The sequence below is a fragment of the Gopherus evgoodei genome, chromosome 1 (genome assembly GCF_007399415.2).
Source record: "Gopherus evgoodei ecotype Sinaloan lineage chromosome 1, rGopEvg1_v1.p, whole genome shotgun sequence".
Lineage (NCBI taxonomy): Eukaryota > Metazoa > Chordata > Testudines > Testudinidae > Gopherus > Gopherus evgoodei.
The window spans coordinates 42,925,133-42,951,356 of NC_044322.1; the positions used below are offsets into that span (position 1 = coordinate 42,925,133).

At 47.1% G+C, this 26,224-nt stretch overlaps 1 protein-coding gene across 3 annotated transcripts in view; it reads left to right on the forward strand.

Moving 5' to 3' along the window:
* The window catches only part of MTUS2 (microtubule associated scaffold protein 2), a 514,325-nt gene that overhangs the window by 393,491 nt on the left and 94,610 nt on the right, over positions 1 to 26,224 (forward strand). For 2 of the 3 annotated variants that reach the window (XM_030562772.1, XM_030562789.1), the window contains 2 exons: positions 4,281 to 4,382; positions 19,004 to 19,215. In XM_030562772.1, coding sequence (XP_030418632.1) covers positions 4,281 to 4,382; positions 19,004 to 19,215 — 314 coding nt within the window. The remainder of the gene's footprint in view (positions 1 to 4,280; positions 4,383 to 19,003; positions 19,216 to 26,224) is intronic. The other variant, XM_030562780.1, reaches the window with a different exon arrangement.

Here is a 26,224-nt window from a genome sequence, read left to right on the forward strand (position 1 = left end):
CAGTAATCATCCTGGATAATATCTATTCTCTAACTGGTAGCGCTGGGATGCATCAACATGTGAGTCATAAGAAGAGGCTTTGCCATAACTGAGTCTAGGGGGTTGTGGTCTTATTGCAGCACTGTTATTGAGTGGCCATAGGTGTATTGATAGAATCACTCCACTCCAAACACAACACCCAGAAGCTCTTTTTCCATTTAGGTGTACCCCTGTTCAGTTTCTGACAAGGCTCTATTGGCATATGAGACCGGCTTGTGATGAATTAAACAAACCCTGCATCAGCATGGGAAGGAAACAAACCATGAACCAGCATGGGAAGGGAACAGGCAGTTGAGCTCCCCAGCTCCCAAGGAGATGGCTGACAGCCAACAGAGCCTCTGCTTGTGCCGAAAGGAGAACACAGATCCCCTGGGCTAAGACAGGGAAAGAGATTGAGATTTGTACTAGAGACCCAGAGGACTCTAGGATGGGCTGGGATACTGCCAGCACTGTCTGAAGTAAGAGAGGCCAATATCCTCATAGACTGGCTGTGGGGACCTGTCCAGTCCTATTCAACATCCTGCCTTGTGAGCTGACGTATGGGTTCTGTTGCTGCAGCCAGTTGTGGACAGAACTTGGACATAAAATGTATCATTCTTATGAAGCACTGTATCTCTTTCACATCTGCTGGAGTTGGCATGTCTCCGACTGCCTTGATCTTATTGGGATCTGCTTTCAGTCCCTCTGCAGTGAGCAGATGTCCAGTGTGTGTCACTGGATACTGTTTCAGTTGTGTTTTTTTTCCTAGGTTGAGTTACATGTTCTTGTCCCTACATCACTGTAGAAAAGCTTGTAGTTTTCTGTCATGGTCTCGTTCAGCTTCTGTATCATTGCTCCCTTCACCTATAATGAGAATATCATCTGCAATTACTTTCACCTCAGCCAATCCTTGGGCGAGTCTTCTCTGGTGTACCTCTGGTGTTGGGCATATGCCCAGCAGCATTTGCAGCCATCTGTAGCAACCAAATGGTGTTGCAAAGGCTGTAAGCATGGTGGACTGTTAATCCAGGCTGACGTACTGAAACCCATTCCCTCACATCACAGATCATAAAAACTCTGGCTCTGGAAAGTTCTGGTAAGATGTCATCAGTTGTGGGCTGTGGATAGTGGCATCTTTTCAATGCTTAGTTCAGAGGGTTCGGGTCTATGCAGATGCATAATTTTCTTGATGGCTCCTTTACCACCACCATGCTGCTTACCCAGGCCCTACTGGCCTCTACAGGTGCTACGATACCCCTGCCCTGCAGACTTTCAAACTTCTTGTGTATTGGATTATGTAGTGTCACTGGAATTTTCCATGGTGGTAAGCAGAGGTTCCTCTATGAAGTCTACTTCCAGTCACAGCTTTCCTTCAAGGTGTTGCTGGCACAGGGTGCCCGAGGCAAGCAACAGTGGGGTCCGTTGCCCAGAGAGCATAGCGCCAATGAACACACCAGGGAGGAGAAGCAAAACACAAGTTTATTTGAGCTCAAATAAGGTGTAAGGGAGAAATAACAATCTCAAATCCTGCACACCAAACCAAGCAGTTTCTTCCTTTTATATCCCAGTTGCTTTCTGAGAACTTTTTCTTGCTGACTAGCTGATCTCTCACTCCCCCCTCCTTTCCCATCCAGCTACAGTATCTTTTCTCACTCAATCTTTTGTCTTCCCCCTTCCTCCCCCCCTCCGCTGCTGAGACATGTATACAGTATCTTAAAACGGCCTTGAGCGTGCTTTAGCCTAGCTTCAATGTATTACAGCAGAGAACTGGCTGTTACAACCGAAAACTAACTGCTAACACTACATTTTTGCAGCTATTAGTACATTAGGTTACACTAGGTTACACAAAGTGTTTAACATGGAGGAACAATGGTTCATTGAGGCCTGAGCAGGAGGGCTTCATCGGCACTCGTGATCGTCCACCCTCCCGAGCTACCTAGATGTATGCCTAATGACACCAACAAAGGCACATGTTGCCTTTGAAAACATCCCCTGTGCTTTTAAAGGGGTCTTCATTATCCATGGACTCCCCCTTTTTCTTCTTGCACTGCAGCTATACAATTCTGATGCTGCGCCCATATCAGATCCATGTCTTGTATGGCTGTATTCTCCAAGGGGGGTCAGTAGTGCTTACCATCCACCACCACAAATTGCAGTTGGTGTGGTCTGTATTTTTTGGGAGTAGTTACTAGGCAATCACAATTTCCTGTGGGCTGCATTATGCTCTCATTGTACATTATTTGAGTGCACCTGCTCATGATATAGGAGTGTTTGAGCCCAATTCATCCTGAGGAATCACATTGCAGGAGGCCCTACTGTCCAGCTGAAATTGCATGGGACGTTTCCCTGTTAACATTGTTGCACGCACGGAGGTTGGTATTGTCTCCTGTTGCTTTCCTGTCATGACAGCCTGAATCTGGTATGCTCTTGGACTCAAGGAGAATGAAGCTGACATCTGACATGCCATCCCCCTCGTGTACAGATCTGACTGAATCCTTCTGGGACTTTCCTCTGTTCTTGCACAAACTATTAAAGTGGTTCAACTTGCCATGTCCCTTCCAATGCTGTCCTAGTGCAGGGCACCTCTCCTTTACCTGCTCATGTCATCTCCCACAGTACATGCAGATCACTATAGGTATGGAGCCCTGGCCACCTGCTCTCCCTTCTTGTTGTTGTCTCACTGCCTGTATTTCTGGGGATGTTGTGCCTCCTCAGGCTTTCATCCTTTCTCTTAGGGCATCCGCTGCACACCCCATGGCTAAGCACCTAATGTGAGGTCGCCTTCCTGGAGCAGCTACTCCTGCACATGGTGATCCCAAGCACCACAAACTGTCCTGTCCCAAATCAGGGAGTCCCAAATCAAGGAGTCTGTCAAGTCCCAAAACTGCATGTAGCAGCTAGTGTGTGTAAGGCTGCAGCATGGGGGGGGGGGATTATCCCCTCCATTTTGTATTGGTCGCCAGTGAAAAACCTGTGCCACTCCATGGTTTTGTTCTGCTTTGGGAAGTACTCATTCCCCAGGGCTCCAAGGAGTTCAGTGATGCTTGAGGCAGTGGCAAGCTGCAGATCTTTCTCCCTTGGTACCCAGTAAGGTAAGGTAACAGTTTTACTTTTGTGCTGGTGTCCTCATGCATTGCCAAATTCATGTACCACTTAAACTCCTCCATCGACTGGGTCCATCCCTGGGCTAGGTTTGTGTCTGCAAAATCCAGGGCTCCAGGAGCCTTCAGACACAGTTCCCTGGCTCATGCTGCCAGCTGCTGCACTGCAGAGAACTCTCAGCTCAGATGCTGCCGCCATGTTTCACTCACAAAGCGTGATGCTGAATGCAGTTTAAACTGAACAAATGAAACTTTATTAAACCCTGGGGACTCTGTGTACCTATGGATGAGTTGCTTCCACCCTAACTGCCCCGTGTTCCCAGTTCCACTGGTGCCCCTCAATAACAATCCCTCCAGGCAACATGAGCTCTCTGATTCCAGTTCCACTGATCATGATACTGGCTTTGCTCTTAGCTCCACTTTGGAGCTCATTTTGTGCAGTTCACATGGCATAACAGTGCATTCCATAGCAGGGCCCAACTCATACTTTGATCAGAGGCTCTTTATTGCAAACCTGTGTTTGTATTTGGAATTTTTTCCGGGTAGTCTGATCAATAACAAGGGAAACTTTAGTTTAGAGATGGCCTTGAGCTTTCAGGAGAGAGCTCCACTGTGCACCAAGGCGCCCAGCTAGATGAGTGAGACAACAGTGTATTCACCCTGTCAGGACTCAGAAAGTAAATGCCTGTTGGAAAGAACAGGTAAAGCATCTTACAAAGAACATGGTGCTGTAAACGAGAATAGACATCAGATGCCAGATTTTTTAAGGATGTATGTGTGCATGAGTGATGAACACCGCTTGCAGAAGGCCAGAGGATTTGCATAGTGTGTATGGCATTGTGCTGGCCCTCATTAGTGTGTTGAATTTCAGCCCTATTTGCATGTGCAGAGTTCCATATTTGCAGAAGCGCACGGTCAGTTAAGTGTCTAACTGGCCATGTGCTCACTGAAATACCCAGTTGGCACACAGCATCATGATATCTTCATTTATGCAATAGGCATATGTGATTGTCCACATGCAAAGGCATATGCAAAGCTTTCAATAACTGGCCCAAAAGTAATATTGAAAAAATATTTGTGTTTTGCCATGCTGTTACACTTTTTCGAGGCATGCTTCTGTGTGACGGCAAATCAAGTAATGATTGGGTTTCTTTTTTAAAGCAGGTTTGAAGAAAGAAGTACAAAAAGATCAAGATGCAAATAAATCCACTGTGTCATCCCCTAAGAGATTAGCAGTATCAGCCACCAAGCTCCATTCACCAGGTATTTATAAACCGCAAGAGCACTCTTTTGAGGGAAGATTTAAACTTGTAGAATTTGCAGCTCTTGTTAATAGACAAACATCTGAGACCCACTATTGTTAAAAGACGATCGATTGTGTCCAAGTCTCATTAATCAGGCAACGAGTTGTCGTGGAAAATGACCACCACTGTGTTGAGTTGATCAGACAGCCTGAGGCTCCTTTATTGATTAATCAGAGAATACATGCGTACGCACGGAGAGACGACAAGTCCCCTAACAAGGGGTAAGTCGCTCTGCCTTACAGCAGTGATACCTGTGCTTTTAAAGTTTAAAACCGCAAATTATCATATGAGCTTATACATCCGTCATTACCTTATTTGGCTAATACATGACATCTTCTAAACATCTGCTAAAAACAATTGCTATTAATATTTCTATATATCATAAGAAAGCTAAATTGCAAGCCTGTTCTTTTTACTTCCTCATAGAAAGTTTTGTAAGTGTTAGGTCATTGACACCTGGTGTTTTTCTCCTACTTGCGGTTAAGCTATTACGCGTTACTTAAGCCTTTTGAGGAACTTGTACCCCAAAATACCTATTGGTGTACCTTTGGTCAAATGATCAGGAGTTATACTTTATGCATAAGCAACTTAATGAACTATAATAATGAACTATAATAAACTAGAAGCTGTAAGTACATTCTGGAAGTGTTGGGCTGGTTACTTCCTCTTTTTAGCAGCATTATTCATAGTTTGTATATAATAAAATCAGAGAGTTAGCCTCAGGCGTGTTAGTAATGATTATTTTCTTATTTTCTATATGTTAGTATACTATATGTTAGTATGATTGAGGCCTATGGTCTTGATGTAATTATTAGCTTAATCAAGGCCTGGCTCCAGGGCTTGGGGTTCATTTTCTTTATCAGAGTGCAGGAGGTTTCATCATAGCAACGCATGAAGTGAACAGTCTTATGTTCTCCCTGGTAGTAAAGTAAAACCATCTGTCTTCCAAAACAGAGTCATTGCTGTTCAGTGTTTAAGGGTACAAGGAACATTTTAAAAAATCTTTGTTTTTACATTTAAAAAAAAAGAAAACAAATATAGTATCAAAACCCCCATGTAATACAATCACCAACAGTAACAGTACCACTTGATATCTAAGGTCACTGATGTACAGAAGTGTCACATTTCCTAGGTTATTTCTCTAGATAACTGGGAAAGATGATGATGTTTAGAAATAACCTTCAGAGAGCTATAGCAACACTGTCAACTTAAAAATTAATGTTGTAAACAAATACATTTCTATACTAGTGTTACCAAGAAATTCTTAGATTCTTTACAGCTAAAATCTTTTTTAAAAATCCTGAGTACTTCTTACTAACTATGCTCTTTGGGCCAGATTTATACATGTATTTGGGCACTAAAGAGGCAGATAGGTGCCGTAAACCTGTCCCTTTGGGCCTGAGAGAAACCCTATTGAAATCATGAGCCCATTGACTTCAGTGGGCTTTAGATCAGGCCCTTTGACTTTTCAGACCTTTAAAATCACTGAAGTTAGTTTCACTTTCAGCTTCTCCGTGCTACCGTATTTGGGTTAAGAAGAGTTCAAGGAGAACATTATGTTTTATAACTTTAAATTAATAAACAAAAGAGCATCTGTCCATTCACTTTAGTCACCGCTGACATCACTTAAAACACACACATCAAGATTCCCATCATTGTAAATAAACTGCAGCAGTTCCATCTCATGTGATCCCCCAGCCAACAAAACCGAGCAAGTAAAAGGTTAAAACCAATCTTCCCTTCCCAGCCACTAGCCTCGGAACTCCTTCCCTTCTTCAGATGCCAGGGTTAAAAGATAAGCATTCAAGCTGTTTTGGATCATGTGGAGTCAAGGAGTGAGTTCTAAAGGGAGAGGCATCTTCATGAAGAAAGCCAGGCTAGCAGGGGCGGCTCTAGGAATTTTGCCGCCTCAAGCCGGCAGGCAGGCTGCCTTCGGCGGCTTGCCTGTGGGAGGTCTTCTGAAGTCGCGGGACCAGCAGACCCTCCGCAGGCAAGCCGGCGAAGGCAGCCTGCAGGCCAGCAGCCCCCTCTTATTTATACCAAGGGGGCTCCAGTTTAAGCACCTCGCTGATTGCAGCTGTGGCACCATGGCAGAGAGAGAGCTGGTTAAAAACAATTGTTTCCGTTAGAATTGTAAAAGAAATCACAGAAACATTTCTATTGGTTTTGAAAGGTGATGGGTTTTACAGAGGCTTACGTTTCCAAAAATGACTAATCATTTTCAATGCCTTAATTTTTGGGTACCCAGTTTGAGACAGCTTAAAGAGCCCTGATTTGCATAAAGGGCTGAGCACTGCCCCTCAGATGATTTGGTCCTTTTAGGGTGTCTCAGGTGGGGCGCCTCAAAATGATGGCACCTTAAAATCATCAGTCACTTTTGAAAATTTGGGCCTAAATCAAAATCTAAGTGAAGTCTAAGTTTTTTCAGTGGCCCTTTGCTTTCTTTAAACAAAAATAATAAAATAAAATAAATAATGAGAAAGGAAAATTGTACTGCAAATAGAGTCATTTTCTACAACAGCATTCTGAAAATTTACCAAACTATTGAAATTAGTTAGACAATGTGCTGTGGCAAATTGCTATTCATAGTATAAAAAGGTTATTTTTCTTCTATTGTACTATTCAGATACACCTCCCTCAACCCCCACTATTGTTTTTTGGCTGCCACATAAACCCCAGTTGCTGCCACAGAAGGAGGGATTATCTGGTTTGTTTTAGCAATGGATCTGAGCTTCAGAGTTTGGATCAATATCTGGATCTGGATTTCTCCAAAGCTATTCTGCGAGTGTTTTTTAAGAGTTCAACATTTCTGGACCTCCATCTGATCTATCACTATAAATCTGATCCTGCAATTTGATCTGTGGAGGACTTTGCACAGACACAGGAGTCTACCCACATGAATGTGACTGAAGAATTAGAGCCCTTGTCTCTATTTTAGTTATTTCTAACATGCCTATCACTGTGGTAGCTAACATTGTCCAATTTGTTTATGTAACCCTTCTACCTCTCTGAGCTAGCAGCAACAAGGGCCGGGTTTAGTATCCAGGGGTTCTGTTTCAATAACACAGTGCAAAACCGGCTCGAGCCCCCACCCAGTGACCTGGGACAATTACATACCACCCCCCCGGCGCCTCTAGGAGGCAATACTTCCCCACTCACAAGCATGGAGTCTGAGTGTAGCAAAATTCTTTTAATAAAGGAGGGAAACAATGCAGCATCACGTTGGAGAAACACCACAAACAGGATTATAACACAAACCATAAGCAAAAACCCACCTCCAAGTACGTTTGGCAATGTCCTTTCCTCCTTAGGGTCTTAAGTCCAATCACCCCAAAGTCCAACAACCCAAAAGTCTCTGGTCAGTGCCACCTCAGAGTTAAAAAGTTTATGCAGAGTTTTACCCCCCCAGCCTGGGTGGAAATGGGGTAGGCACACACAGGGTGTTAAGGGGCACCTTACATGGGCCAGGGCCAACTGCTCTGCCTCTCCGTGGAGTTCTGCTGCAGCCTTCACCACGACCAGCTCCACCACACCAGCTGTGCCGCTCCTCCAGCCGACCCGTGAGCCACTCCGCTCACTGTTCCATGGGCTTCTCCAACATGCTGCAAACTGCTCTGCTCTGCCAGCCACTTAGCGATAGATCTTCAGGCTCCCCCACTAGTTAACACAGCACTCAGTGATCTCAGCTCAGTAAGCTTAGCTCTTTTAGTGATTTCAGCTTGTAGTAGGGGAGCCCCGGTGCTGGTGTACCATTGGCCCAACGTGAATTCAGCTCAGCGGCCTCTAGATAGACTCCTAATGGAATCAAAATTAGCTCTACTCTTTAACAGTGGAGAGAGGAGGATGTGCAGTTGGTGTTCTAGGCCCTCAAAAGGGGCCCATACCATCAGGTACACACACTAGTCCCCAATCTCTCTCATTTCAATGGGTTTTGGCACCCATGTCCCTTGTCTAGCAAGTGCTGCTTAATTGATATTGAGACATCTCTGTCATAAAGCAGTCTCATAGTTCCTCATTCACATAATCAGGGTGACAACACTTTATTCCTCCTGCCCCAGTAACAAAGAAATTGGGGATCTCAGAGCTATCAAAATAACCATCCCAGGCTGCCATGGGCTATGCTAGGTAAGGTGGGTGTGCCAATGCAAATACCTAAAATTCCTTTCCACGCTCCCCATAATTCACCACCAGATGTCAGGGTAGAGCTCATCCTGACTCTGCTGACACTTATTATCAGCCTCCTCAAAATTACTTGTTCACTTTCTTTATCTAAATACTGGAAACTGGAGACAAAAATGTATTAGCTCATGTACCATATCTAAATCTTCATGGATTGTATTAAATATCACTAGGTATTTGTTACAATATTTTATTTCAAACAGATAATTAGAAAAAAATGCTAAGAATTTTGAAGCTATCAATGATTCCAAATGATTTCTGAGTACAGTGGGTGTGGTCCTGCTTTTCCACAGCACCCCATATTCTAATTGACAAGAGGAAGCAGGATCAGAGCCAGCATCGTCAGTGTATTTCCCATCCTGTGCAGAGCAACAGAACAGCAACATCAGTGGGCAGAAAAAGTTTAGTGAGCTGCTTTTCAAGCCCAGAGGAACTGAGAAGTTCAGATGTATCCCTGAGGAAAATATCACAGTTTAATTTACAAGGACAACTTATGCCATTGACAAGGACAACTTAGAGATGTACACTTCAATTGTTAGAAGGCAGGGGAAATCTAGAAGGGAATTAAACAATTTGATAGTTTGTGTTAATTTAATCTTGACTGATTTCAAGGTGATTGTTCTCTTATCTTTGTGTTTATGACTTTTGTTGCATCACCATCACCATGGTGTCTAAGCAGTGAAAGACTTTTGTATCAAAAAGACAGACAAACACTTATGGTTATTATTAAATATTTTGTATTGTCGTAGCACCTACAAGGCCAGTCAGGAAGGAGCTCCATTATGTTAGGTGCTGTACAATCATACAGGAAGACGCTTTCCTTTACTGAAGTCAGTCTAAATAGAGAAGACAAACAGTAGTGAGGGAAATGGGTACAAAGTGATGAGTGTCATAGTTGAGCCTGACTGAGAAGTGATCATCTATTTAACCGTTAGAGAGTTTTCTGCAGCACCCATCTCTATAGTATTTAAGTGCTGCGTCATAATTAGGACCCTACCAAATTCATGGTCATGAAAAAAGCCTCATGGGCCATGAAATCCGATCTCCCCCATGAAATCTGGCTATTGTAGGGGAGGGATCCTACAGTGCACTGAGCAGCTGCTAGTTCCGGACAGGCTGAGGAGGGACGGGATTTCCATTTCCCCTGCCAGGGTTGCTCCCATGGGGATCAGATCACCTCCAGGAACTTTCCTGGCTGCAGGAAGCTCCACGGCTGCTGACTGGGAGCCCAGCTTTGAAGGCAGTGCAGCCACAGAGCTTCCTGCAGCCGGGAGGAGGTTCCCAGAGGTGGGTCTGACTGGCCCCGGGAGCAGCCCCTGCAGAGGAAGAGGATGTTCCATCCCTCCCCACAGAATCATAGACCAGGGGTTGGCAACCTTTCAGAAGTGCTGTGCCAAGTCGTCACTTATTCACTTTAAGTTTGCATACCAGTAATACATGTTAACGTTTTTTAGAGGGTCTCTCTCTATGTCTATATTATATAACTAAACTATTGTTGTATGTAAAGTAAACAAGGTTTTCAAAATGTTTAAGAAGCTTCATTTAAAATAAAAAAAATGCTGATCTTACACCACTGGCCCACTCAGCCTGCTGCCGGCCTGGGGTTCCGTTCACCTAGTTGGGACCAGCAGCCGGGGCCCCAGACCGGCAGTGGGCTAAGCGGGGCCAACGGCCGGGACCCCAGACCAGCAGTGGGTTAAGCGGGGCCAGTGGCCGGGACCCCAGATTGGCAGTGGGCTGAGCGGCTCAGCCTGCTTCTGGTCTGGGGTTCTGTCCGCTGGCTCCTGCCAGCCAGGATCCCAACTGCCAGCCCCGCTCAGCCTGCTGCTGGTCTGGGGTCCTGGCCCTGCCCACATGCAGTGAGTACCTACCTTCTCCCTGGTTTTAGCCTGTTCTCTTCCTCTCTCTCTGCACTGAGCTGAGGGTGGGAGTGCACTGAGCACAGGGCTGGAGGTGAAGGAGCAGGCTGGGGGTTGGGGTGCAGGGTTTGACCAGGAGCTAGAATGAGGAAGGAGGCTCAGGGCTGGGGCAGGAGGTTTGGGTGTGAAGCGCTTACCTGGGACAGCTCCCATCTGGTGCGAGCAGTGCAGGTGGGAATGTGGGGGGAGGGGTGCAGGAGCTCCCATTTGGTGCTCAGGGTGGGGGTGGGGATGTGTGGGGGTGCAAGAGTCAGGGCATGGGGTGTGAAATGGCTGGGTATGTGTGGGGGGTGCAGAAGTTAGGGCTGGGGTTGTGGGCGGTGCAGGGGTCAGGGCAGAGGGCTGGGTGTATGTGAGGGGGTGCAGGGGTCAGGGCAGAGGGCTGGGTATGTGGGGGCGGTGCAGGGGTCAGGGCAGAGGGCTGGGTGTTTGGGGAGGGGTTCAGGGATCAGGGCAGAGGGCTGGGGTGCTCGGCTCATGGGGGTGGTCCCACTCCCAGCCCCTGCTATGAGCAGTTCACAGCAGAGGCCTGGAAGGGATATGCCTCAGTTCTCCCCCTTTCCCCAAGGCCCTGTCCCTGCCTCTTCTCTGCCTCCTTCCCGGAGCAGCGAGCATGCTGCAGCTCCGCTTCTCCCCCTCCCCCCTCGCAAGGGCAATCAGCTGATTGACACAGGGAAGGAGAGGAGGAGGGGCAGGAAAGCACCACGCTGGGGGAAGAAGCAGGTGAGGGGGAGCTTGGCTGCCGGCAGGACCAAGCTTCTGCCTCCTGCCCCGGCAGGAGAGAGCGATGGGCAGGGGGGCTGAGTGGGGCCGGGACCCTGGCAGGCGGTAGGCAGCAGCGTGCCATTAAAAATCGGCTCGCGTGCCATCTTTGGCACGCGTGCCGCAGGTTGCCAACCCGTCATAGACTACCAGGGTTGGAAGGGACCTCAGGAGGTCATCTAGTCCAACCCCCTGATCAAAGCAGGACCAATCCCCAACTAAATCATCCCAGTCAGGGCTTTGTCAAGCCTGACCTTAAAAACTCCTAAGGAAGGAGACTCCACTACCTCCCTAGGTAACCCATTCCAGTGCTTCACCATCCTCCTAGTGAAAAAGCTTTTCCTAATATCCAAACTAAACCTCCCCCACTGCAACTTGGGACCATTACTCCTTGTTCTGTCATCTGCTACCACTGAGAACCATCTAGATCCATCCTCTTTGGAACCCTCTTTCAGGTAGTTGAAAGCAGCTATCAAATCCCCCCTCATTCTTCTCTTCTGCAGACTAAATAATCCCAGTTCCCTCAGCCTCTCCTCATACATCATGTGCTCCAGCCTCCTAATCGTTTTTGTTGCCCTCCACTGGACTCTTTTTCCAATTTTTCCACATCCTTCTTGTAGCGTGGGGCCCAAAACTGGACACAGTACTCCAGATGAGGCCTCACCAATGTCGAACAGATGGGAATGATCACATCCCTCAATCTGCTGGCAATGCCCCTACTTATACAGCCCAAAATGCCATTAGCCTTCTTGGCAACAAGGGCACATTGTTGACTCATATCTGGCTTCTCGTCCACTGTAACCCCTAGATCCTTTTCTGCATAACTGCTGCCTAGCCATTCGGTCCCTAGTCTGTAGCAATGCATGGGATTCTTCCATCCTAAGTGCAGGACTCTGCACTTGTCCTTGCTGAACCTCATCAGATTTCTTTTGGCCCAATCCACTAATTTGTCTAGGTCCCTCTCTATCCAGGGGTGGTCCAGGCACCAGCGCAGCAAGCACATGCCTGGGGCGGCAAGCTGCAGGGTGCGGCCTGCCGGTTGCTGTGATGGGGGCAGTCAGGCAGCCTTAAGCAGCATGCTTGCAGGAGGTCCGCCGGTGTCGTGGCTTCGGCAGTAATTTGGCGGTGGGTATCTGAAGGTGCGGAACCTGCAAATCACCTGCAGAAATGCCACCGAATCCACGTGACCAGCGAAACTCCCGCAGATGTGCCGCCGAAGGCTGCCTAACTGCTGTGTTTGGGGCAGCAAAAAATATAAAACAAAAAACATGTCTGTATCCTATCCCTACCCTCCAGCATATCTACTCCTCTTCCCAGTATAGTGTCACCTGCAAACTTGCTGAGAGTGCAGTCCATGCCATCCTCCAGATCATTAATGAAGATATTGAACAAAATTGCCCCCAGGACTGACCTTTGGAGCACTCCGCTTGAAACCGGCTGCCAGCTAGACATGGAGCCGTTCATCACTACCTGCTGAGCCCAACGATCTAGCCAGCTTTCTATCCACCCTATAATCTATTCATCCAGCCCATACTTCTTTAACTTTCTGGCAAGAATACTGTGGGAGACTATATCAAAAGCTTTGCTAAAGTTAAGGAATAACATGCCCACTGCTTTCCCCTCATCCGCAGAGCCAGTTATCTCAACATAGAAGGCAATTAGGTTAGTCAGGCATGACTTGCCCTTGGTGAATCCATGCTGACTGTTCCTGATCACTTTCCTCTCTTCTAAGTGCTTCAGAATTGATGCCTTGAGGACCTGCTTCATGATTTTTCAGGGACTAAAGTGAGGCTGACTGGCCTGTAGTTCCCCGGATTCTCCTCCTTCCCTTTTTTAAAGATGGGCACAACATTAGCTTTTTTCCTGTCATCCGGGACCTCCCCTGGTCACCATGAGTTTTCAAAGATAATGTCTCTGCAATCACATCCGCCAACTCCTTTAGCACCCTCGGATGCAGTGCATCTGGCCCCATGGACTTGTGCTCGTCTAGCTTTTCTAAATAGTCCTGAACCACTTCTTTCTCCACAGAGGGCTAGTCACCTCCTCCCCATGCTGTGCTGCCCAGTGCAGTAGTCTGGGAGCTGACCATGTTCGTAAAGACAGAGGCAAAACAAGCATTGAGTACATCAGCTTTTTCCACATCCTCTGTCACTAGGTTACCTCCCTCATTCAGTAAGGGGCCCACACTTTCCTTGGCTTTCTTTTTGTTGCTAACATACCTGAAGAAACCCTTCTTGTTAGTCTTAACATCTCTTCCTAGCTGCAACTCCAAGTGTGATTTGGCCTTCCTGATTTCACTCCCGCATGCCTGAGCAATATTTTTATACTCTTCCCTGGTCATTTGTCCAATCTTCCATTTCTTGTAAGCTTCTTTTTTGTGTTTAAGATCAGCAAGGATTTCACTGTTAAGCCAAGCTGGTTGCCTGCCATATTTACTATTCTTTCTAAACATTAGGATGGTTTGTTCCTGCAACCTCAATAAGGATTTTTTAAAATACAGCCAGCTCTCCTGGACTCCTTTCCCTATCATGCTATTCTCCCAGGGGATCCTGCCCATCAGTTCCCTGAGGGAGTCAAAGTCTGCTTTTCTGAAGTCCAGGGTCCGTATTCTGCTGCTCTCCTTTCTTCCTTGTGTCAGGATCCTGAATTTGACCATCTCATGGTCACTGCCTCCCAGGTTCCTATCCACTTTTGCTTCCCCTAATAATTCTTCCCGGTTTGTGAGCAGCAGGCCAAGAAGAGCTCTGCCCCTAGTTGGTTCCTCCAGCACTTGGACCAGGAAATTGTCTCCTACGCTTCCTGGATTGTCTGTACACCGCTGTATTGCTCTCCCAGCAGGTATGAGTGATTGACATCTCTCATGAGAACCAGGCCTGCGATCTAGTAACTTTTGTTAGTTGCCGGAAGAAAGCCTCGTCCACCTCATTCCCCTGGTCTGGTGGTCTATAGCAGACTCCCACCACAACATTGCCCTTATTGCTCACACTTCTAAACTTAATCCAGAGACTCTCAGGTTTTTCTGCAGTTTCATACCGGAGCTCTGAGCAGTCATACTGCTCTCTTACATACAATGCAGCTCCCTTACCTTTTCTGCCCTGCCTCTCCTTCCTGAACAGTTTATATCCATCCATGACAGTGCTCCAGTCATGTGAGTTATCCCACCAAGTCTCTGTTATTCCAATCACATCACTCCTCAACCCCACCGGACCAGCAGCCGGTGCACTAGTGCACAATAGGACGCCCTGCTGGGGTGTCCCAGCACTGCCCTGGCTCCGGGCCCAGTGCTTGGGAGTTAAAGGAGCCTTGGGCTGGCTGTGGGTTGGACCATGGTGCCCCCCTGGACCATGGAGCCCCTGGGCAGTTGCCCACCTGTAAGGACAACCTTGTCCCCCTCCCAAAGTGAGGACCTCCCCATACCCTGAGACCCTCACTTCTGCACTGCTGCTGGCAGTGGCACTGGCTTTAGAGCTGGGTGCCCGGCCAGTAGCCACTGTACTCCAGCTGCTCAGCTCTGAAGGCAGCACCCCTGCCAGCAACAGTGCAGAAGTAAGGGTGGCAATCCTGCGACCCCCCTCCCACACACACAATCCCATTTTGGGTTCGGACCCCCCCCAGTTACAACACCCTGAAATTTCAGATGTAAACATCTGAAGCTGTGAAATTGACTATTTTAAAAATCCTATGACCATGAAATTGACCAGAATAGACTGTGAATTTCATAGGGCCCTAGTCATAATGTACTCAATTATGAAAAGTTGCAAAATCTGGCCTCCTTTGCAGCCACATGTTGTGGACACAATTAATCATGAATGCTGGGTTTTGGGGTTTTTTTGTTTGTTTTTGTAGCTGTCATTTAAGTCATTTGCAATTCTAACAACCTGACTGCACTCAGATAGGGTACTTAAGTGTCTACAATATCTGACTCATACCTGCAAATACTTGTGGGTCCCAAAATGTCACTGCTGCCCATTAAGCTGTGTAATGTCACTGGTCTGTAGACTGGCTGTCCTACAAAATTTACAGGTATTTTCTGTTGCCATATTGCCAGAAATGAGATCAGTGAATTCTCTGAGAATTGAAGTTCATGCAGCTTTTGTGTTAAAATTCTGTTTGTTCTTCTTGGCAGTTGTGTGAAATGTAAGCTCACTCATTTGTAACATCAGTTCAGAGTTCTGCATTGCTGTATGAGAGAGCTATTACTCCTTTGTGATTGAGTTAGATTTGTCTTTTCAATGTAATATCTACAGAAATAAGGATTCTTTTCTGTCACGCTTAGTGGTGAAGGATAGTTGGAGATCAATGTCCCGTTTTTATTTTTGCATTTGGCAGGGCCATGTAACCTCTTTCCCTTTTCAGCCTTCCCTCACAAATGGATATTCTCATTTTAGCTCTCCCTTTCACAAATACACACACCCTTCTTCACCTTTCCCTTCCATCCACACTCACGGCGTGCACATGCACGCGCACACAGAAGCAGGGGCAGCTCCAGGCACCAGCACGCCAAGTGCGTGCCTGGGGCGGCAAGCCACGGGAGGCGCTCTGCTGGTTGCCGCAAGGGCGGCAAGCAGGTTGCCTTCGGCGGCATGCCTGCTGAGGGTCCGCTAGTCCTGCGGCTTTGGCATACCTCTCGCAGGCTTGCCGCCGAATCCGCAGGACCGGGGACCTCCAGCAGGCAAGCCGTAGAAGGCAGCCTGCCTGCTGTGCTTGGGGCAGCAAAATACCTAGAGCTGCCCCTGCACAAAAGTCTCTTTCTTCACCTCTGCCTTCCTCTTAACACCCACACACACAGTCATTTTGGGTATGGTACATAGGCCAAGTCTATCCATTACTACTGGATCACCTATTAACAAGGCATCTGACACTTTTCTTCTCTCCCTGTTGCTGAATATAGCCTCTGGAACTAAGGTTCTGGGACCAGTGAGGAAAGCTCTACCAATGAGACCCAAGGAGCGTTTTAAAGTAGATGAGCCTGTAGGAGCTAAAATGTTCCAGCACAATGCGCAGGAGGGAGCTAAAAAATATAAAGAGATCAGAGATGAAGATGGAAGACAGTGTCAAAATCCATTTAAGGTTTTGCCCAGTAGAACACAAAGCATTTGGTGAGGAAGCTTCTTAATAAAAATATAAAGCCAGTGCAAATTTCCAAAGTGATGAAGCCAACACCTCAGGAACATCACCTTTCCTTGTTTCTTCAGAATGACTGAGTAATAACACCTACGGAAAGATATATGCTAGTCAAGTATCAGAGCAGGATTTGGAACATGACCATATCTTATGGAGGGAACATATAAAGTGGCTCCATTATGACTGACAGTTCAGACAGAGGCGGAGGCTAGGTACTATCAGGTCAACATACACACAATCATGCCTATCTGCTCTATAGCTATTAACAAGTCTCACAACCCATTTACAACCCAATAAAAAGATGTAGTGTAGACAGGACTTACTTTTGTCCGTGGAATTTCACTAAATCCACGGACTATCTAGGGTTTTAACATGTTTATTGAGACATAGAGAAGTCCCATCCATTGTACATTGCAAATTGTAACTGTTTTGTAACTGGGTTCCTGCCTGGACTCTGTTATAGCTGTAGACAGGGTTTAAAAATGGTGTATGTATATTAGAAACCAGTGAACTCTAGAGGGGTTTTGTTTTCAGGGAGAGAGAACTCAAACCTACAGCAGTCCGATCTGTGGAATGGTGGTAGAAACTTTCTCCAGTGTCAAGTCTCCGGAGGGCAGACTATATTCGTTGCTCAGAAAAATGCAGCAATGTTTTCAAAAGGCTCAAAGCAGACCTGAACCCATGACGAGCCAGTGGTGCGCTAACCCCCACTTGCAGCTTGCTGGTTATGAGTTTTGCCCACAGTTGCTCTCACTGTGGCTGACTCCCTTAGCACTTCCCATAGTGACAGCATCAGGAAGGCTGCTAATGCTGCACAGGGACAATAGAAACTTCCAAAAACAAAAGGGGGGGGAAGTGATGGTGAAATTTAAGCACTGTATTTCCAAGTTCATGTTTTTTATATAGACCTGAAAAGTAATTCCTGTGGGTTCTGGTGAGTCAGTCAGTCAATGGAGAGTTAATTATAACTTCAGGAGGTGGAAGTTCTAAGTTCTGCTCTAAAAAGTAACTGTAAAAATAGCATATTGGGTGTTCTGTATGGCTTGTATCTCGTGACTCCAGAGCAGCTTTTCAAACTGCCAACCCTGCAAACTCATCCTCATCACTGCTAGTCAGATTGGTTTATTTCTTCCTCACACATCATCACCAGGTGTAAAAGTTCTACAGCTGAACAGGCTATCAGTGATGGCCATGCAATCGTATTTTCTTTATACTGCTTCCTTGGTGACACGTGCAACTCCGTTGTCCTCAGTTGGGTTGCATAACTGTAAGTGATTGGTCCTGTAACTGGAATTTGTTCACATATCTGTTGATGAGGCACAAAAATGAATAGAATCCAGCTTGCTGTCAATGGGCTGCTCTGGCATCGCAGGATTAACAGGAGCACAACTCTCTGGCAAAATACAATCAGTGTTGCAGCCCTTGGGGGTTGTGGGTGTCACTAAATGCTCGTTCAATTTAGAGCAGCCCCAAAGCTCCTCTAAATTGCACCAAAGGATGAATTGGCCATCACTCTGTTCAGAGGAGGGGCAGAAAGGTGAAGTAAAGCTACCTTTAGTGCTCTCCCAGGTGCACCAATCAATTATCTAGCACACCTGAGGTTTGGGTCCTCTGTCTCCATTCCTGTGCTTAGTCTACTGGATCCCTGTTTCCATGAATTCATTCTTTTAAAGGCAGAATCTCTTCCTATTCCTCCTCCCCCTTTTCCAATCTCTAGCTACATGGATTCTGAATCAGAATTCAGAAAACCACTCACCTGTGCGTTTGATTACCTGTGTGCCAGATAGCATAGAAAGTATAGTATTCAGAGCAGAAGACTACCTTAAATCCATACTCACAAAACAGTTTCACAAGTGAGCAAACATACATGACAGTCACCCTAATTCTTGTTTAGCTTTTCTAGAAGGATATGACGTGTCTGACAGAACATGCCTTTTCTGTTGATTCTGTGCCCATCTTAGCTTGTATGTAACTGGAGAAGGTACAGAATACTAACAAGGGGCACAGGTTTGTTAATGAGAGGAGGACCATTGAGCCCAGTCCTGCAGTGACATTGACATCTCCTGTGAGGTGCTGAATGTCCTGAATTATCATTGCATCAGCGGGAACTCAAGGTGCTCACCACCACGCAGGACACACTTAGGGTATGTACACTGCCAGCTGACTTGGGCTTGCAGGGCTCGGGCTAAGGGGCTGTTTAACTGCTGTGTAGACGTTCAGGCCTGGACTGGAAGCTGGGCTCTAGGATCCTGCAAGGGGGAGGGTCCAGTGCTTGGACTCCAGCCTGAGCATCTACACTGCTGTTAAACAGCCCCTTAGCCTGAGCCCCACAAGCCCATGTCAGCTGGCATGGGCCAGCTGTGGGTGTCTAATTGCAGTGTAGATGCACCCTTAACTCCTTGAAGGATCAATCTCAAAGGAGTAATTTGTGCTTTGATGTGCCAGCACTTTTTACAAGTAAATTCACTGGAAAGCTTGTGTGAATGCAGCAGGCTATTTTTTTAGTAGAGTTCCAGAAGCCTTCGAAGCATGAGAGGTTGTGTCCATGCATATAGAGTAACTGATTATGGTCTTGTTTTTTTATTTCATCTTGTAGGACACCCTAAACAAAGGGTAGCTGTTCCAAGAAATGGATTTTCCACCAAGGCAGATCTGCAGACTCAAGAGACTGAACGGCAGTTCATCCAGCAGCTGAAGGAAAAGTGTGACAAGCAGTCCAGGCAATTCAGCTGTATTCAAGAGGAACTTAAAAGAGCCAGTCGTGGCTTCGAGGTCTTCGCTATAACAACACAGTATTTCTTCTGGAAGGTAAGTGCACCCCATTAGAAAGCATTCGCTAGTCATCTACGCGAGCTACTCATTACTCCAGCCCCATTTTACTCTGCTGTTAAGAGCCAAGTGTATAATTTCATTGTAATGGTTGCTATGAGAAGGGTATTATAATTAGATACCATGTAGCTGGGAATGGAAGATCAGTGCATTGAGATAGAGAAGCGTGCTGTAACTGATGCCTTTTAATGGAGGTGGAGGAGATTTAGAATGGATTTAAGGATATAAGACTGCAGAAATAAAAAGGTGTCAGCCATCTGTACATTGTGCTGGAATGGACAACTTCACTAAAATTGTGACAGCTGCAACATAGGTGCAAACTGGTCATAGACTTAATCTTTCAAAGTGTGGCAGAGGGAGGAAAAGAGACTTTCCTACTATACCTGTGCACTTCCCATTCACTACAGGCTGGGTGACACTGACTTGTCATCCAAATTACAATGATCGCTCTTATAAATCTGTCAGTTCCCTTAGGCCTGGTCTACACTACGCGTTTAAACCAATTTTAGCAGCGTTAAACCGATTTAACGCCGCACCCGTCCACACTATGAGGCACTTTATATCGATATAAAGGGCTCTTTAAATCGGTTTCTGTACTCCTCCCCAACGAGAGGAGTAGCGCTAAAAAATCAGTATTACCATATCGGATTAGGCTTAGTGTGGCCGCAAATCAACGTTATTGGCCTCTGGGCGGTATCCCACAGTGCACCACTGTGACCGCTCTGGACAGCAATCTGAACTCGAATGCAGTGGCCAGGTAAACAGGAAAAGCCCCGCGAACTTTTGAATTACATTTCCTGTTTGCCCAGCATGGAGCTCTGATCAGAACGGGTGGTGATGCAGTCCCAAATCCAAAAAGAGCTCCAGCATGGACCGTACGGGAGATACTGGATCTGATCGGTGTATGGGGAGACAAATCTGTTCTATCAGAGCTCCGTTACAGAAGACGAAATGCCAAAGCGTTTGAAAAAAATCTCCAGGCTACACAGTGCTGCGTGACAAGCATAACGGAAAGCCAAAGAATCAAATGGACACTCATGGAGGGAGGGAGGGGGTACTGAGGACTCCAGCTATCCCACAGTCCACAGCAGTCTCCGAAAACTATTTGCATTCTTGGCTGAGCTCCCAGTGCCTGTAGGTTCAAACACATTGTCCAGCGTGGTTCAGGGAATAGCTCGTCAATTTACTTCCTCCCCCCACCACGTGAAAGAAAAGGGAAAGAAATTGTTTCTTGACTTTTTTCAGTGTCACCCTATGTCTACTGAATGCTGGTGGTAGACGCGATGCTGCAGCAGTGAAGAGCAGTATCTGCTCCTCTCCCCTCCCCGCTGGCAGATGGTATAATATGACTGCTATCTGTCATCACCATCAGCCTGTGAGTGCTCCTGGCTGGCCTCAGGTGAGGCTGGCCGGGGGCGCCTGGGTAAAAATAGGAATGATTCCTGGTCATTTCCACTAGATGGTACAGAATGGCTGGTAACAGTCCTCATCATAGCAACTGAGGGCTGAGCTCCATCAGCCCCCTCCCTTTCTGGTGTAAAGAAAAGATTATGTACTGCCTGGACTGTCATAGCAGCGGCATGCTGGGCTCCTCTCCCCCACACTGCTTAATGTCCTGCCTGGACTGTCATAGCACCGGGAGGCTGCCTCCCCCTCATTTTATCTCACTAACAAGTCACTGTTTCTTATTCCTGCATTCTTTATAACTTCATGACACAAATGAGGGGGGACACCGCCACGGTAGCCCAGGAAGGTTGGGGGAGGAGGGAAGCAACGGGTGGGGTTGTTGCAGGGGCACCCCCTGTGAATGGCATGTAGCTCATCATTTCTGCAGGATCTGACATGGAGCAGCTATGCTCTCTAATACACTGGTTCTCTAGTACACTTGCCCCATATTCTAGGCAAGACTGACTCTATTTTTAGAAACCATAAAGGCGGAATTGACTCAGGGAGTCATTCCCAGTTTTGCCTTTGTGCCCCCGGCCAACCTCAGCCAGGGGCACCCATGATAGCAGCAGACAGTACAGAATGACAGATAACCGTCATCTTATTGCCAATTTACAATAGCAGCAGACAGTGCAGAATGGCTGATAACCATCTCTGCTATCATGCAAAAGCAAACAAATGCTGCTGTGTAGCACTGCAGTAACGCCTCTGTTAGCGGCATCCAGTACACATACGGTGACAGTAAAAAAAAAAAAAAAAAAGCTCAACGGGCTCCATGGTTGCCATGCTATGGCGTCTGCCAGGGCAATCCAGGGAAAAAGGGCACGAAATGATTGTCTGCCGTTGTTTTCCCGGAGGAAGGAATGACTGACGACATTTACCCAGAACCACCCGCGACAATGATTTTTGCCCCATCAGGCACTGGGCTCTCAACCCAGAATTCCAAGGGGCGGGGGAGACTGTGGGAACTATGGGATAGCTACAGAATAGCTCCCCACAGTGCAACGCTCCGGAAATCGACGCTAGCCTCGGACCATGGACGCACACCGCCGAATTAATGTGCTTAGTGTGGCTGCGTGCACTCGACTTTATACAATCTGTTTTACAAAACAGGTTTATGTAAAATTGGAATAATCCTGTAGTGTAGACGTACCCTTAGATACATGAAATAATGATACCTCAGTATTTGCAGTATCCCTTATAGCAGGAACAGACTAATTACAAAATCATATCTGTTTACCAAATGCAGGACAACATTGGGAAGGCTTAAAGAGAAACCACAGTATTCTTGAAGGATTTTAATTATCACTTGCCTCAAAAGCTGCTAGCTTTACGATATGAGGCCAGATTCACCAGTCTGTTGTGTTTGCTTTGTACCCTCCAGGTGAAGCCAGGCTTGTGACTGCTTTGCATTGCTGGAGCAGTAAAACAGACAGTGGTCTCAGTGGATCTGGCCTGGGATTTCTGTAACATCCCAGAACTGTCAGCAGGATCGGCTCTAGGCACCAGCATTCCAAGCATGTATTTGGGGCAGCACTTCTCAAAGGGCAGCATTCCAGGGTTTTTTTTGTTTGGTGGTTGTTGTTTTTTGCTTCGGCGGTGGCACTCTGGCTTTTTTGTTTGTTTGTTTTGTTTTGCTTGGGGCAGCAAAAAAGCTGGAGCCAGCCCTGACTGTCAGTTTGTCTCTAAGTTTGGAACAGCCAATACAATACTTTTTGCAATGAGTGGGGGTGGGGAAGAGCCCAGCTTTAAACCTTCCAAAACAATTCTGAAACGCTTTACATGCTTTTTTATGTTTGGTTTGTGGTTTTGATGGGGCAGGAGAGCAGGGCTGCCAGAGGATTCAGGAGGCCTGGGGTCTTCAGCAGCGGGAGGCCCCTGTTTTGGCAGTACTTCGGCAGTGGGGGGTCCTTCCGCTCCGGGACCCGCCGCCGAAGTGCCCTGAAGACCCTTGACGGGGGTCCCCCCACCGCCTAAGACCCAGCGTAGAAGAAGCTCCAGGGGCCCGGGCCCCACAAGAATTTTCCAGGGCCCCCTGAGCGAGTGAAGGACCCCGCTCCAGGGGCCCTGAAAAACTCTCGTGGGGGCCGGGGCAAATTGCCCCACTTGTCCCCCCTCTGGGCAGCGCTGCAGGAGAAAGCTACCTTTGAGGGGGCACCAGAAGCTCTGCCTTGTTCCCAAGTAGGAGATGATGTAGCTGGCTTGCTGGGGAGTCTGAATGAGGGGGAAAGACAGGAGGATTTTATGAAACACTAAATATTTAAAATATTTTTCTGAGGGTTTCTTTTTCCTTTATTTTTTTTCCAGTGTTGAGACTTCAGGGTATTTCTGAAGCTCTTTTCTGAGCTGACTGTGGAGTGACCTTGATTAAAAGCAGAGGGAAATACAAAAGAACGCAGCAGTGCCTGCATAGCTCTGTCTATGTTCCATCTACTGGAGAGGGATTTGTCTTCTTGTGCATCATTCACAACTTGCTACAGGGATTCTACAAAATATGGATGCATGTATAGTAGCAGACAAAGCGAGAGAATATATATTTATGCTGTTGCTTTTGTTAGAAATCAGGTAGATGGGCAACAGATCTAATTTTCTGTGCATGGCAACTTCATGAACAGCATTAGTAACAGAGCTACAAAGCCACCTGGACACAACTATTAATTTGTTCTATTATGGAAGTGTGGTATTGGAAAGGAGCTGTAGCATGGTTAAAACTTGTTTAGGTCCTATCCACAGTGCTAGGTAGAACAGTTTTGAAATTGTTTTCCCATTAAAATAATTTAGGGTAACATTTTTAAAGCAACTAAGTGACTTTGGCACCAGGGCTGGCTCTAAGTTTTTTGCCACCCCAAGCAAAAAAAATTTTGGCTGCCCCCCGTCCCAGCCCTGAGCTTCTTGCCGCACCTCCCTGCTGCTCCAGCCCTGGGCTCTCCCTGCCACACACACTCCCTGCCGCCCCAGCTCTGGGCTCCCCCATTCTGCCCCCGTTGCCCCCCCACACACACCTTCTGCCTCTCCCAGCCCTGAACTCTCCCCTGCTCCCCCACCTGCACCCTCCTACCGCCACAGCCCTGGGTCACTGGTAACTCGCTCCCAGGGCAGGTCATTCAGCAGGAATTTTGGATGTGCACAGAACACAGACAGGATTGGTTCCCATATGGTTACAGAACTGCAGTAAATGGAACAATTTTCAGCTTGTATGATTGGAGGATATCTGGATGCACATTATAAGACTGTCCTACATAAGTGAGGAAAAGTTCAGGCGCCTTTGTTATTCTTTTGTTCCACTCTTTCTTTCTATGGGGAATTTGCCAATGCAATATCACTGTCTTCCTTTTAAATAAACAAACAAAAAAAGGCAATGGCTGTTGAAAATAGCAATTCCAGTCCTAATAACCACTGGGAAGCATTTCTTGCTCAATTTTATCCTACTTTTTCTACAGCAAGTTACAGTGGATCAGTATATTTGATTTGGGAGAAATGAAGTAACAGTTGCCCAAACTGAGCTTGAGCACTCCTGAATTTTGAAGTATTCAAATCTGGAAGGCAGGTGCTGGTGGAGGCTGTGGTTCCACGGGGAAGCACGGCAGCATGTATGCAGCAGCATGTCTGGCGCTGCACGGAGCCAGACATTCTGATCTGAGCGGCATGATAAGGGGGTTGAGGGGTTGGAGCTTCCAGGGGGCAGTCAAGGGACAGGGAGCAGGGTGAGTTGGATGGGGTGGAGGTTCGGGGGGGCGGTCAGGGGCAGGGAGAAGGGGGGTTAGATGGGTCAGGGGTTCGGGGGGGCAGTTAGGGGACAGACAGTGGTTGGAAAGGCATGGGAGTCCCAGGGGTTTGTCAGGAGAGAGGTAGGTGGTCCTAGGTCCTAGGGGAGAAGTTGGGAGGTGGTATCAGGAGGGGGTAGTTGGGGGATAAGGAGAAGGGAGGCTTAGATGGGGGTGGGCTCCCGGGGGGCCGTTGGGGCAGGGGTCCCGGGAGGGGGTGATCAGGGAGCAGGGGGGGTGGATGGGTTGGGGCTTCTGTGGGGGGCAGTCAGAGGCAGTGGATGGTGGCAGGGCGGGGCTACCCTCCCTCCCCATGGAGTGTCCTATTTTTTGAATGTTAAAATATAGTATCCCTACCCTTCACAGTGCAGCTCTCCATTCACAGCAAGCTACAGCATGAGGTCTCGGCTACCTCTCTTCCTCCGCCTTCCTTTCCTCTTGGTAGTGGCCAAGGGAATGCTGGGAAATATAGTTCTTTCCCTGCTCCAAGGCTGGCTCTGTAGGCAGGGAGCTAACCAAGGAACTACAGCTCCCAGAGCCCCCTGTTGGTTCTCAGCTCCCATGCTGGATCCCTGCTGCCCCTGCAAATAGGCTGCCCCAAGCACGTGCTTGCTTTGCTGGTGCTTAGAGCTGTCCCTGTTTGGCACCATAGACACCCATGACTCATTGAATTTCAATGGGACTTAAACTTTTAAGTCAGTTAGAATCTTTTGAAAATGTGACCCTTGGGTTTTTTTCTGTGCTTGGTCTCTATCCCAAGATGATTTTTTGTTGTTGAAAGTTTGAGCAAAATAAGTCCTGTGCTGTTGAGTAAGGGAAGTATGAAAACAAAACAAAACCCTTTTCACGTTAAAAGCAAAGTATATTGTAACTGGTTTTGTTGGTTTAAAAGATGTCTACAGGCAAAATGGTTGAGGGTTGAGTTAAATTTCAATTCGGCAGGGGAATAGTCCTCATTAAGGAAAGAGACATGGCTTTGTTCCTGAAGAATTTAGTTTTAATTTGTACAAGTCATGAGTGCTTGAAAATTCCATGCTCTGCATGCACAGTGATGTCCTGCTAAGCTCGCAGAGAGCCTGATCCATCACCCATTGAAATTAATGGGAATCTAAATGTGCATGTAAGGAACAATGTGCTGTGTACAAGTGAAATGCTAACTTTTCTGCTGTGCCTCAGAGTTGCTCCCACCTGGTTCAGATAAATGTCCAGATTTTGGGGGAAAGCCAGGATCTTATAAACGATTCTCTACTCTCTCCCTCCTATTGCTCTATTCCCAGACAAAATGCTCCCTTGGGTTGAGGAATATACACAGGCCTGGGAGCCAGTTCCTGAGTTCCAGTCTCACCTCTTTCACGAACAAACCTTCTATAGGGCTTGACTGTGCACCTGGTACCCAAGTTGAGGAGTAGTCACCATTGGGAGTAATCCCATTAAGTTCAATGGCATTAACTGCACAGTTGCTGCTGTTAAGGCTAGATGCTGCTATTTGCCCACAGCCCTGTATTGGGGATGGTATTGAACTGCCTCACAGGTGGGAAGCACCAGAATGGATCATGTGTGAGAAGGCATCCTACAAGTTCCCCAATGCGCTAGTCCTATCCTACAGGACAGTAGAGAGGACAGGGCTATGGTCACTTCCTCCTTATGTTTCGGTAATTTGCTCTCTGAAGGAATGAGCAGTCCCTGCTAATGATGATGGCTATTGTGATTAAGCATTTGTGCAACCATGAAAAGCAAGAGGCAAGGTTTCTTGCATGCTTTCACACTAACGTTTGTGC